Here is a 15,000-nt window from a genome sequence, read left to right as displayed (position 1 = left end):
TTCTCTCTCTCTCTCCCTGTGGTATCTGGCAGCTGAGCCCTACCTTTACTATAATGCAAATGCCTGTAATGAGAAGCTGCACGGTGCACACATGTATAGGAAATAGGTAGCATTATGATGACATGGATGACAAGATGATTTGACATTTGACATTTCTCGTGCTCAAGAATACAGACGTCACCGTTCAAGATACAGACCAAGACCAGTAAGATGCCTGAGGGCGGCAGACTGCTGGGTGAGTGCTGGCGCTTTGGCATGGGAGGGGGGGGGGCGGGGTCAGATCAACATAGAATGAATTCTGTATTGGCTCCTTATAGCCATGTCTGTCTAGCATGTCTTCAGTGTACAGGGTTTGATGAGGTAAGATCAACATATGGAATGCCAGAACAGGTCAGCTCCATATATGGAGATCTAAGGGTGGTAGCGGGGGACATTGTCTTGAATGTATAGGGTTTGACGAGGGCCAGGGTATAGGGCCGGGCCTTAATTTTCGCCGGGCCTGTTGAGAACTCTAGTTTACGGCTGCACTAATAACTTTGGGGCAGGCCCGTCTATATAGTTAGAGTTTGAATGGACAGGTATAAGTCAAAAGGGAGACATGATCGAAGAGGAAGGATGGATGGGGAACGATCAACATTATGGAATTGACCGGAAGGGTCTTTGTCAATATATGCAAACGGGCCGGCCGAGTGGCCGACATGACGCTGGAGGAGCTCCGAAACCTGCTGCAGTCTGGTGACACGGCCACCTGTAAGCACACGGTCGTTCCACTTCAGCTCCCATCTGCGCCGGACAGCCGCTTGGGTATACACGACGCTCTGAGCTGCTGGACGTGTTGGACACATGAAGGGCCACCTGCATTTCTTTCTCACTTGATGTTCAGTTGACGTGCAGTGGAAGCTGCTCCAGCAGATGCTGCAGCAGGCGGCCCTCTGAACCACTACTGATACTGTATCTTATTGTGACGAGACTTGGGCACCATATATTCCCATTTCCCATGTATGGGGATTTTGATTGACGGACAAAGTCAAAGATGTAAGATTTATATGGTAGTATAAATCTAAGTATATGGTAGCCTGTGGTCGCAACAAGACAGACCTACTGCACATGTAAACAGAGCTGCTACCTTTAAACACATCTGAGTTTTTCTGTATACTAATTTAAATTGTCCTGAGAAGAAAATGCTGCTATTTGTTTCAAAAAAGCTTGATACCCTGTATAACGATGCAATGTGACATAGCTCTGTTTACAAAACGCTGTACGAGTGTACGTACACTTCCAACTATATACTTTCCCCACTTTCAACAGTTTTTATTATATTTTGACACTTGCTTTGGCAATGTAAACGTATATGTTTTCTCATGCCAATAAAGCTCCTTTGAATTGAATTGACACAATAGATTGCAAGGCCAAACGATAGACATAACATAATACAGGACGAAAATCACAGAAACAGAAAAACAAGAACATAATATGGTTTAACGATGGATTTGAGTTTAAAAGTAGGGGACCAAGCTATTTTGGCCCATGTGTGGTACCCTACCGCCGTCTTGCGGTGAACCCCGGTAGAGCCCCGGACCGGCCGGGGGTCCTGAGTCTGTCTGCCGCCCGGACGATCCAGATCTGATCTCAACTCAACCCACTGGGGGGAGTGTTTAGTTTAGACAGAAACACACTTTGAGCTGTTAGCGTTTAGTTTGACTTTTCAATTATTATTATTTTGCTTATGGGCAAACAAACCAAACCTCAGAGACAATCGACTTTGGACCTACTTCTAATCTAGGACAAGACAGGCGTCGTAAACAACTATCCGATGTACTGCTAGCCTAGATTTAACCAGTTTACCCACTTTAATGTTTCTCTCTCGCTCTCTCTCTTTCTCATCCTGCGGGATGTTTTGTTGAACGGATATGATCGCCGGGACTCGGGAGTAACAACCAAGATGGACACGGACTATCTCCCCGTTAGATGATGAGGACATTCTGCTAGATAACGCATTCAATCTGTGTATTGATGTACTCCTTAAAGAGACGCCAGGCCGTTGAAGTGGATTATAAAGTAGTGGATGGGATCGTTCCTAACTTATCTTAGGCCTACGGGAGTCGGGAGAGACGATCAGCGGGTCTCACCCTATAATGTGAACTTTCCAAGTTTTCGACTCAAGTTTTCAGAATTTCAGCGGAACTTTTGGGACTTAAATCAACATGTCGGGAGTGGTCCGCACGGTCCTGGGCCGCTGTCTGCTCCCGGCCGAGGCGAGCCGAGGAGAGCCGGGCGGCGGCAAGGACCAGCGGAGCCGGGAGAAAGAGAGCAGGGACGCGGCGCTGGAGCAGCGGGAGGCGCGGCGGAGGAGCAGGGAGATCGACGCCATGCTCGCCCGGGAGAGGAGGGCCGTGCGCCGGCTGGTGAAGATCCTGCTGCTCGGGGCCGGGGAGAGCGGAAAGTCCACCTTCCTCAAACAGATGAGGATCATCAACGGCAAGGAGTTCGATAAGAAAGCCATGCTGGATTTCCGGGACACTATCTATGAGAATGTAATCAAGGTAAGCTTGAAAGAATGCATTATTATTGTTATTATTGTTATTATTATTTTTTTTCAGAGAGAAAAAATGTGTTTTCGAGTAGGCTACCACAGGCAAAAGTAGCTTATCTTCTAAGAAAGAAAACTGGTCAAATATGCATTACATGCATTACATGCATATTTGAGAAGATACTAAGATCCACAGCACTTCTGAGACAGTCCAAAGTTTTGAAACAGCTTTGTTAACCTACTGTTTTAATTGATTGATTGATTGATTGATTGATTGATTGATTGATTGAATACTTTATTGGTCAGAAATGTAAACAGCACAGGTACAAGACAGTCAGATATTAAGGCTAAAATGATAACACGATAACACAAAAATAGTCCTATATGGACTTGTTGTTTCCAACATACATCTACAGTATGTATGTTAGAAAAAACTGCCTTTCTGAGTTGCTACCACACACACACACACACACACACACACACACACACACACACGCACACAGTACAAATACATAATATGTGAACTGACCATATTACGGTCAGTTCACATGTACGTATATTGTCATAATACACGTTTCCCCTTTGTGTTTGCTGCTCTGTGGGCCTCTTCTGCCCAAAGTGAGTGAACAATACAAAGCTATTCCTGAGGGACAGTACATCCGCCCTGGCAGCCATGCAGGCTGGTTGTACACATCATGATGACGCTGTAGCCCAGTTCCACCAAACAATAGCAACATAATACCTCGTACCACCAATAACAATACAATACTGCTGATGACATCACCTCGAGCTGAGTTGATGAGTAATGTTCATCTTTGAGCCATCGGTTGAACAGGTCCCCCCTGACACACAGGAATACATATCCCCTCTGTCTGTAGCGTCGGTGATTCACTGGCCGCTGAGCCAAGAGAGCCTCTTATTATGAGAGAAGCACTGGTAGGTTTAGACATGAAATGACAGGCTCGCTAATGTGCAGAATCAATAGCCGAACGAATGGACAATAAATAGCTCAAGGCAAGCTCACGAACGCAGTGCAGTGTGACACACGTTGTGAGCGTGCAGATCTGCTGTTTTCGGGGGGTGCATAGGCCTACTTAGTTTAGACTAGTCATTGGTTAGACATAAGGGTTGGGAGAGGGTTAAGGTTAGGTTTAGGTGTGCTGCCCCGTGGGAGGTTGTAGTGGTTGTAGGACTAATGACTGGTCTAACCAATGACTAGTCTAAACTAAGTACTGTCTAAACTAAGTACTGCACTCTGCTAATGTTACCCCCAATAAGGATGCTAGGATTCAAGTGGTCATTGGTTAGTGTAAATGTATTACGGGGGCCCCGGAACCCTTGTTGATGACCCTTGAATTAGAGGTTTACTGACAGACAGACAGACAGACAGGTTAACAGACAGAAAGCATATAGTACATGTATAATTGTATATTCACAGACAGACAGACAGAAGGGCCTCACACACCGTCTGCGAATGCCGCGCGTCAAAACAGCCGCCTCTGTTATTTTCAATTAACCTATCCCACACCGGCGGCGTCCGACTCGCGTTCACCGTTCACGCCTCGCCTGATGCTCCGATACGCCACCGTTCTATTTTCCAGGCGTTGCCGCATGGCAATGCCTGTGCCGTGTCGCTGTAGACAGACAGACAGACAGACAGACAGACAGGTTAACGGACAGAAAGCATATCGTTAGCAGTTCACAATACATACAGACAGACAGACAGACAGACAGACAGACAGACAGACATTGAGTAACAGGAAGACATCCAGACAGCCCTATATACAGACAGGCAGTCTTATAAACATTAGGCTAATTATTACAATGCTGATGTCATCTGACATTAGCTATGAATGCTTCCTCTTACTGACAAAGACAGACGTTTGTAGACAGACTAATAAGATTAGGAGATAGATTGACAGGCAGATGGACGGACAGATGGCATTATACAGTAGTAAGACAAGATGATGATGATGAGATGACTCACACTTTTTAGCTTCTACTCATGATACAGACTCAATCTCCTCAGAGTGTGTCACTACTAGTCACTAATGCTGCATCTAAGGATTATATCCATCCATACATCAATCTGTTAATATCTAATCTATGCAATTAATTTTCGATGACAACATTATTATGGAAAAGTACAAAAGTTCAAAATGATGGCAGTTGGATCACACCGTATCTGAACCCAAACTGACGTTGGTTGATTGCTCAGTACGTTCCATGCTCGTTCTCTTTCAATGTCTGTCTCACTCACTCTTTCTGGGAGCATGAAAGAGATTCAAAGACACACGGTTGTGTGTGTGTGTGTGTGTGTGTGTGTGTGTGTGTGTGTGATATACACAGTTTTAAAACTGAGATGTCCTCTCTGTGATTCCGAGCATCTCTTTGACTCCCTCACAAATGTGCACATTACGTACACACGTAAACGGCACACTAATCACCATTCTGCCAAGACAAACCCACCCAGCCTATGAAAACACCACGGCTCGGGACCAGACATCAAAGTACACAGCAATCCTCTGCTGTTAGTCATAGAGGGGTTTCCCAGTCACACACACACACACACACAGTACACACACACCCTCCCCCGACTGACACACAACAGTCACACACACGTTATTTCAAGCTGTAGTAACCACAGTTTAATATGTGCACGTGTGTCGTATCAGTTGAACTGCTGCTCCCAAATAGGCTGTTACAGTATCGGTTTTAATTAAACCGTTATCTTACATCTAACAGAGTACAGAGAGCTGGGGGGCTGGGGGGTGTAAATGAACCAGTTGTCTGTGTTTAATGGGGGGACAATTTAATGAACTGTGTGTGTGCGCGCGCGCGTGTGTGTGTGTGGTGTGTGCGTGCGTGTGTGTGTGCGTGCTGGTTTCTTTGATAATTCAGTGTAAGACCTCCCATAGGGTTCAGTCCACATGGCTCTCTTCACAAAACCACTTGCAGACACACTGTCTCTGTGCGTGCGTGCATGTGTTCCGAGACCAAGGGAGGGTAGTGTGTGTGTGTGTGTGTGTGTGTGTGTGTGTGTGTGTGTGTATGGGGGGACTATGCTATTACTCGAAAAAAGGATGCTACTATTGCAATCCAGAAAGTTGAATATCATGTTTTCTTACTTCTACAAAGATGTGCATGTGAAATGGTCAAACGTCTTTCATTTCCATTAGTGCGGTCAGTCACTGTGGATGAATGTTGGCTTTTATACAGTGTGTGGTGGTGGTCAGCGAGACTGGTCACATGACAGATGAGTTGCCTTTTGTGTGAACTCACACACACAAATAATAATACAGGACAGACAAACAAGTCAGCAAAGCCAAGCGTTAACATTTTTATAGACATAGATCAGTCGTTATATTTGTTTACCGGCGAGTAAGTGGCAGGAACGCTATATAAATGCAGCCCGTTTAACATTTACCCACTTTCTACCCTCTATTTGGGTAGGTTATTGTAGGGCAAATCAAAAATATAGGGAAAATAGCATAGCAAGCAACAAAGCTCACAAGTAACCTGTCAGAGCTGGTAGTTTCGCTGCTCGTCTTATTGGCTTTGTCTATTGGTGCGGGTTTGGCAAGGCCAAACCCGCACCAATAAAACTAGTTGCGACTCCTTTACAATTACAACCAAACGATTTTAAGGCCATCCACACCGATGCAACCGCCAAAATGTGGGGATAATGGTTACAAATGAGCATTTGTGCCTGTCGTAGACATGCTGCGCAGAGCAAGTTCAGTCAGGGAACCTCAGTGCAGAACGCTGCCGGCCGTTAATTGGGCCGCCTCAGCATCACGTTCTCATCCACATGATTCACTCAGCCAATCACACACTCACTCCATCTTCATACTGGCTACTTTAACCGGAAGGTTTGCATTCCTCCTCCTGCTTCCTTCCTTGCTGCTGCTGTATCAGCACGCTGCTCTATACAAACCTGCTGCTCACCCACCTCCACCCCAGCTACCACCTGTCGTTTTGGATCTACTGTTTAGGTACGGGGGATTCAGAGTCCCTATATGGTCGGGACTGATGCGCTTGATCTGAGTACCTGAAAAGCAGATCCAATACATCGCATTTTCTTTTGCAAAATTGTGAAAATGTGGCACAAATCATTGAATATATATATTCAGAGAGAACATTTTTAACTAAAATATTGGCTTCTGGAGGTTCCCTGGAACTACATATTCTGTGATGGGGGTCCGTGGCCCCATAGAGATAATTCTGGGGGTCCTTGACATGAAAAAGGTTGAGCACCACTGGCACAGAAACATGGGTTTTTCATCGACCTCAGTCCAAAATGGGTCAAAGACAAGGTGACTCCAGCATGTGTGTGTGTGTGTGTGTGTGTGTGTGCGTGTCTCTCTCTCTCCAGGGCATGCGCGTGCTGGTGGACGCCCGCGACAAGCTGGGCATCGGCTGGCAGAGCTGCGAGAACGAGAAGCAGGGCATGCTGGTGATGTCGTGGGAGGGGCGCGCGGGCGCCTCGGGCGTGGAGCCCGGAGACTTCCAGCTGTACGTGGCGGCCCTGCGGGCGCTGTGGGCCGACGCCGGCATACAGGGGGCGTACGCACGGCGCTCCGAGTTCCAGCTGGTGAGTTTTCCACAAAAGCATGCACGCAGCCACGCACAAATGCACGCACAAACACAGACACACACACACACACACGCAGCAGTGTTGTTTTCTTCGACTAAAACTAAGACGAAAAATGTTCGTCGACTACCTTTTTCCGCTGACAAAAAACGAATGGAAACTAAATGAAAACTAAGCTACGATGACAAAAAACTAAGACTAAATATACTGACAATTTCGTCGTCAAATAAAAACTAGACTAAAATGTTAGGAAGGGACTAGTGGACAAGAGATCCACTATAAGTCATTTTACTCTTGGTTGCATGCTGAAAATAGCCGATCTACAAGCTCACGTTGTGACACGTTGTGAGCTTGTAGATCGGCTATTTTCAGCAAGTGTAAAAACACTCATTACGACGGCATCAAGGCCCGCCAAAACACATTTTAGTCGACTAAATCACCTGTAGATTTAGTAGACTAAAATCTTATGACCTTTATTCGACTAAAACTAGACTAACACTAAGACATTTCCAGGTGACTAAAATGTGACTAAAACTAAATGAAGTTTCAGTCCAAAGACTATGACTAAACTAAAATCGAAATTTGCTGCCAAAAACAACACTGGTGCCACGCACAAATGCATGCACAAACACAGACACAGACACACACACACACACACACACACACACACACACACACACACACACACACACACACGGCAGGAGGGATGGGGAGATGAATGAACGCGGTGGGACGTGCACGACTGGCGTTTGGTAACGACAGCATGACATTTCGTAACGAATCATTTGACATCGTAATGAGCCAGGTGGTCTACTTACTCTACAAAGTGCTGCACAGCAGCTCTCAGAATTATAGCAACGCTGCTGCCATACTGCCGTACCACCTCCTCCTCCTCCATGTTTTCCTCCTTCTCTCTAAATAGAAACCCACTTGTGGTTCCTGTACGGAACCGCTTTCTTTTCTTTATTTTCCCTTTCAATTTTATAGAACCACTCGTGAAACAACAACGAGCTGTAAATGAACCGTTTGGTGATGATTCTTCAGATATTCAGAGGTTCACAAGTGCTTCTTCACATTAAGAAACGGATAAATTAAGTGGCATTCAAGCCCGGTAGAGAGACTCGGTATAGCATAGAAGGGTTTAAGGGTATATAAGTAGACTAAATGCACTTTTACTTGGAAGAAATGCATTAGCCGTGAACAAAACACTGCAGCTGTATACATCTGATGAAAGCACAATGAAGCTCAAGAGCTTGTGTTTCCACTGTGGTTCCTTTTTGCATGTAAGTGTGTTTAAGTGTGTAAATATAGCTGGACATCTTTGAACCACAGATAGAGAGACGTGACGTTGGAATCAGCAGACGCTCGTGTGGTGACTGAGGAGCGGTGCGTGTTCTGGTCATGTCGTGAGCGGCAGCAGTCAGTGGAGCTGCAGTGACCACAGAATGTCACGGCAACCTTTGACCTTTGTACAGCATTGTCTCGATAAAACAATCAGTAGCGAGACAGGTGTCACTTCCGTCTCTCTCTCTCTCTTTCTGAGAGTGTGTGTGTGTGTGTGTGTGTGTGTGTGTGTGTGTGTGAGATGGCTTGTGTTATCTGAAGTCCTTGTACGATAAAGCTAGCGTGCCAACAGCACTTCCCGGGCCAACAGAACAGACGTCGTTCTGGTTTTGACAGTAACGGAAAAACGCAGTGTTGGAATATAAATGCTGAGTTAGACACAACCACCCTCTTCCTCTCCCTTTCTCTCTCTCTCTCGCTCTCTCTCTCACGCACGCTCTCTCTCTCTCACTCTCTCTCTCTCTGTCTCTCACTCTCTCTCTCTCTCTCTCTCTCTGAAAGTTTTTGCGGGGATACCGCAGCTGGCCCGATGTTCCCAGGCCTGTATTAGGAAGAGAGAGAGAGAGGGAGGGAGTGGAGGAGACACATGAGACGAGGAAGAAAGTCAAGCGAGTGTGTGTGTGTGTGGGGGGGGGGGTTAGAGAGATAGAGAGAGGGACGAGATAACGAGAGGGAAAAAGAGCAACGGCACACAGACATGCACTTATCGTCATCGGCTGTCGAGTAGAAACCTTGTATCTCCATAGTTTAACTTTTCTTATGTGTGTTGTTTTACTTCATCACACAGATATAGTGGAAAATAGCCGATCTACATACAGGCTCACCGTGAGCTTGTAGATGGGCTGTTTTCACACTTTTTAATAATACAAAAGGGACCGCTTTGCACTTACAAGGTTTCCCTTTGCCGACAGCTGACGATATACTGTATACACACAGCTCGGTTCTGTTTACTTCTTCTCTGCATTCTCACCACACCCAGGCCCGCTCGCACACACACACACACACACACACACACACAAACCCCCCTGGCCAGCGCACCGTCCGTCCTGTGCGGGACTCTGACCCCAGGACTGACCTCCCCTCCACATTGTCTGGGACAGCGTTCTATACGACGCGTTCCCTGGTTGAGTCTTAAGGGTTAACTTGTTGGCCCACTGCGGATTCACAGGGGCTATAAATACTGCATCATATATATGACACACACACACACACACACAAACCAGACCACTACAAATGATAGATTAGATTGAAAGGCACAACTGTGTGTGTGTGTGTGTGTGTGTGTGTGTGTGTGTGTGTGTGTGTGTGTGTGTGTGTGTGTGTGTGTGTGCGTTTGTGGGGGGGGGTGTGCGTGCGTGCGTGCGTTTATGCCGAGTGGAAAAGATTTCCTCTCCCACTCTGCGTTAGGGAGTTTTATTTCTCTGTTCTTCTTTGCTTGTTGGCAGCATCCTCATGTGGTGTGTGTGAGTGCGTGCGTGCGTGCGTGCGTGCGTGCGTGTGTGCGTGCGTGCGTGGGTGCGTGCGTGCGTGCGTGCGTGTGTGTGAGCCCTTCAAGCTGCTAGATCTAAAACGTACAACCAAAGCAGGACGTACTGTCTTGGCCGCCGTTCTCTATGAAGCTTTCTCTGACAATAATGGGTGACTGCTTCCACTGCTGTTGACATAATTATTACGTGCATAATTGGCCCGAGAAAACAAATGAAATCTGATAGAATCTTGCCAATATTGTCAATGGTGTTGTTGTGTCTGACTCTGGTATACACGACCAGCATACACAACCATGTACTGCGTTCATCCTTGGGGGTCTTCTTCAGAGAGCGTGCGTGTGCATACTGTGTGCGTGCGTGCGTGTGCGCGTGCGTGCACGTGCGAAGGTCTGAAAAAAATCATTAACATGGCGAATCACATCTTGATGACATCGTCAAGATGTAAATGAAAATGAGTGGAATGCCCCTTTAAGAGTTATGGTTTAGGGATTCGAGTTATGCTTGATTATGCCTGATTTATAGTTTCACTGGTGTCGTGACCCAAACAATAGCTGATCTACAAGCTCACACATCTCAGCGTGACGCCTTCTTAACCCATTCTGACCTTAGATCAGATTTAAAAAAAAATCTTCTACATCCTGACAGTTCTCTGAAAAGGCTATGTTTCTATGTCAGTGGTTCTTCGATTTTTCAAAAATAGCAGACCTACAAGCTCGTAGCGCGCCACTCGCTATGAGCTTGTAGATCTGCTATTTTTCAATAGCGAAATTATAACATAATGCTAACACCAAAAGGGGTTCCCGGCCAAATAGGTTAAGCTTGCACTGTACATCTGCTATTTTTCTACATAAAACTGTTGTCCTAAAATGTCGATGTCCTCACATGTATAGTTAGTTATACAAACAGTGTGTGTGTGTGTGTGTGTGTGTGTGTGTGTGTGTGTGTGTGTGTGTGCAATGTGTGCATGCATGCGTGTTTTCTCTCCAGCGAGATGTTTTTACAGCTGTTTGGCGATAGAGCTATGAAAAGATAAAGCCATGTTCTTGACCTATATGAGAGGCGACGGTTTGGGTTCTGGTCGGCATTGGCATGCGCGGCTGAAGCCGTCTCGCGGCTGGATGTCTTCTTGGAAAGCATGGCTCAAATTTCAAGCTCGTTGCTCAACTGTAATGTAACGTACTGTATCCATCTGTGTCATACATATATACAGTAACGCATTAAGTAGCATAGTAGCACACATCATCACATGTACCGTAGGGTACTATAGGGGAGGTTAATCGGCTCGGTGGTATCGGCCCATTCTAGTTGTTTTTTTAGATTAATCTGCATCGTTTCGATTCATCAATCAGACCGATTAATTAACCGGTCCGATTTAATCGGTCTGTCTTTACTGAATAAACAAGCCCAAAGTAACAGCTTGAACAGATCTACAAGCTCACAATCTAATTTAACATTTGTCAAGTTGGTCACGTGGCCAAAAGCGGTTGACAGAAACTGGTCGACATGTTCTGTTGCCCCAACAGCGGCAGAAACAAGGCCTTTTAACCAGGCTACTTGCACACACTACAACTCGCTTACAATTCGCAAACCTGGCAACACTGCCGTCTCTTACCAGCCCCGCCCCCACACTAGCTTGACAATGTCATCTCGCGCAGCACAGAATCTGATCTCGCGCAGGACATTGATGAGAGACAGAAGGAACAGGAGAAATTATACGATCGCTATTTCGCTTATTCCATCTAAATCTCTTTATTTACAAAATAAATGACTCGACGATTCCCTTAGTTACATCAACATTGTTCATTGTCATTAATCGGATTGTGCCAACATATCACCCTTACACCGATCACTTTGCCTATTTTCGCCACACAGCCAACTGCCCCCCCCCCCCCCACACACACACACACACACACACACACACACACACCAACATGCGATTCATTAAATAACTATTTCTCCGCACGCGCGCACACAACATTATTCACGTGAAGCCCAGTGGCGGAACAACATTGGGCCGGACCGGGGGGTGAGACAGCACGACCGGGCCTCACCGAACCCCCCCCCCCCAACGGGGAAAAAAACCATTTACGCTAACAGTTGCTGCTAATTTGAGCAGGCGTGCATGAACGAGAGAGGAGTTATGTGTGTGAGGAGCTGATCACAGTCACAGATAGAGAGGGAAAGTGTTATATTTTGCCTATTATTTCTGCTATATATTATTGATCGCGTCTGTGTCTGTGACATTGCGCAGCAGTGCACACACACGAGAGAGAGAGAGAGAGAGAGAGAGAGAGAGAGACGTCGAGAGAGAGAGGTGCTGCGTGCTAAAAAAATAAATAGGCTACTACTCATCTTTGTGTTCTGTTTCACCTTATTGCTGAGTGATCGCACACAGGGGAAAAGCAACAAGGGGTTTAGAATCAAAACAGTCCGTTGTGGAGAAAAGGAAGTCCACACATATGCACTCCTATAAATCCTCACACAGAGTGATTAGCCTACTAATGAGTGACAGGTGATGCCACTTTTGTAGCCCTGGCTGGACAGCTTACAGCGACTCTCTCTCGCCAGCGCAGTACATTCTCATCAGACAGACATGACATTTTGTTAAAGTGTAGGCTATTATAGGCTATATAACCTCTGTATCTGGTTAATTCTAAACTGCAGCAGCAGAAAAAAACCAAATAGCGATGTGCTGAGTGAGTGCACGGGCCGCAGCAGCATGGGTCGCGCAGCTCGCGCTGCCACAAACTTCTCTTTACATCAGAGAAAAAAAGAAAAAGAAGAAAGCGACCGGCGACTTCTTCAGAAGCAAGAGGAGTTAGTTAGTTACTTGCGGGAGCCTATGCGGGACTCGCGGGGGCCCGCTGGTTTTATCAGTCGTGAGTGACTGTGTAAAAAATCGTCCATCGATCATCTGACAGCCCGGGCCCCCAGGAGGTCCGGCCCGGGGTGTGACCACCCCCCCTACCCCCCCCGGTAGCTCCGCCGCTGGTGAAGCCTACAGGGAATTACCGACGGAATGTATATATATACACACACACACACACACACACACACACACACACACACACACACACACACACACACACACACACGCTTAGAATTTATAGATCCCAAATCTCAGTCATTTATCCACACATCGCTCTGTGTGTGTGTGTGTGTGTGTGTGTGTGTGTGTGTGTGTATCACTACATTAGTTGCCTGTTCTAAACTAAACTACACTTTATGAAATCATTGTTGCAGCCTACACACATATATTCTGGCCCATTCAGAACACATTTCCCAAATCTCTGATTTATCCACACATCGCTCTCTGTGTGTGTGTGTGTGTGTGTGTGTGTGTGTGTGTGTGTGTGTGTGTGTGTGTGTCGCGTCGCCCTCCACCTGCAATTGCGAGTGTGCGCTGTGTGCAGGGCACACTACTGAGTTTAAAAACACAGCTGAAACATGAAGTGGACTCTGTCAACTCCTGAAAATTCCTTCTTCCCATATTGCGCTGCAACGACACTGGGATGAGCCCGGCGAAGCCGGGCGAAATTCTAGTATTAAACATAGAGGTATTAAAGTTAAATCTGACTTGCCTAAACCTGCAGTGCAAGATACGCTGTTACATGTATTTTTCAGAATGGTACAAAATTATTATAATGTTTTAATACAGAATGAGATCATATCGACATCGGTGATCAGCCCTAACAGCAATTCATTATACCGGATATCGATATCGGCCAAAATGTCTCATCGGCACATCCCTAATCACGTGCACAGAGCGTGATTGTTAGTGTATCGAAACCTTGTTTTCTCAATTGTCTGGTCGGTGCAAATCAATCAACAGAACGGACACATGCTTAAGTACGCACATGCACATGCTTGAGTATTGATCCACTTTTAAAACCCCATACTTCCTCCTCTGTCTAGACTACAATGGTAAACATGTCTCTATCTTTAACCTTTGTTCAAGATAAAGCAAACAAATGACAATTTCTCCTTTTTCAACAGAACTGACACATGCACATGATACACACGCGTACACATGCACATGACACACACACGCGTACACATGCACATGACACACACACGCGTACACATGCGAGTATTGATCCACTTTTAAAATTCCATACTTCCCTCGACAATATCTTTGACCTTTGTTCGACTCTCCCAGTTGAGTCTTTTCGCCAAGTCCTCCATTGTCCTCGCGCGTACTGCGTGGTGTTGTCACTGCTGCCCCCGACTGGTTGGTCCCGGGACTGCACATAGTCCTATATAGATCAGTGGTACCCAAACTTCTCATGTCAAGAACCAAAAGAGAAATTACACATTTGCCCGGGACCCAAACTAGTGAAAATAGGGGGGGGGGGGACAGACAGTACTTGATTTACTGACTTATTCCTGTAGGCTCCTAGGTGGAGCATAGGGCCGCAATCACACCCCGCCATCGGACTCTGCTTTGAGCAGTTTTCTTCAGCTGGGCCCACGATAGTCCGGTCGTCTTCGCCTCACTCTCCACTGATCTTCTCCAGGTCTGTTTTGGCCTCCCGACTTTTCTTTTGCCCTGTGGGTTCCAGTCCAGTGCTTGCCCAGTGATGTTGTCAGTAGGCTTTCGGAGGCTATGTCCAATCCACCCCCACTTCCTCTTCTTCACATCCTGGCTGATGGAGTTTTGGTTTGGTTTTCTCCAACAGGCTGGCATTTGAGATTTTATCGGGCCACCTGATGTTCAGAATGTGCCTTGGGCATCTGTTGACAAATGTCTGGAGACAGTATAGGCTGACAGGAAATGGGGAGGGGAGGGGGGGGGGGGGGGGGGGGGGGGGAGACATGCAGTAAAGGCCGTCGGGATCGGGAGTCGAACCCGCGGCACACTGCCAGACTGGATTACCAGCCAAGGGTGCCCGGACCATTGAGCCACGGCCCAGGCCAATGAATGTTAATACTATAAATGTAACAAAGACTTGTAACAATTACGAAATGTATCGTGATGCCCAACTCGACCCACCTGTTTACCGAAAAATCTAAATAAAAACAAGCAAAAAAAAGCCAGGCTCACC

The 15,000-nt window shown here is 46.5% G+C and overlaps 1 protein-coding gene across 1 annotated transcript in view; it reads left to right on the top strand.

Annotated features, from left to right (window-relative positions):
- Positions 1 to 1,687: 1,687 nt before the first annotated feature.
- gna12a (guanine nucleotide binding protein (G protein) alpha 12a) overlaps positions 1,688 to 15,000 on the top strand; it is a 28,505-nt gene continuing 15,192 nt past the window's right edge. The window contains exons 1-2 of the mRNA XM_080755599.1: positions 1,688 to 2,543; positions 6,906 to 7,124. Coding sequence (XP_080611725.1) covers positions 2,205 to 2,543; positions 6,906 to 7,124 — 558 coding nt within the window. The 5' untranslated portion in view covers positions 1,688 to 2,204. The remainder of the gene's footprint in view (positions 2,544 to 6,905; positions 7,125 to 15,000) is intronic.

This window comes from Protomyctophum bolini, assembly GCF_963924005.1.
Source record: "Protomyctophum bolini genome assembly, chromosome: 3".
NCBI classification, from domain to species: Eukaryota; Metazoa; Chordata; class Actinopteri; order Myctophiformes; family Myctophidae; genus Protomyctophum; species Protomyctophum bolini.
The sequence above is the reverse complement of the archived record's forward strand: the minus strand, read 5'-3'. Positions and strand labels throughout refer to the sequence as shown.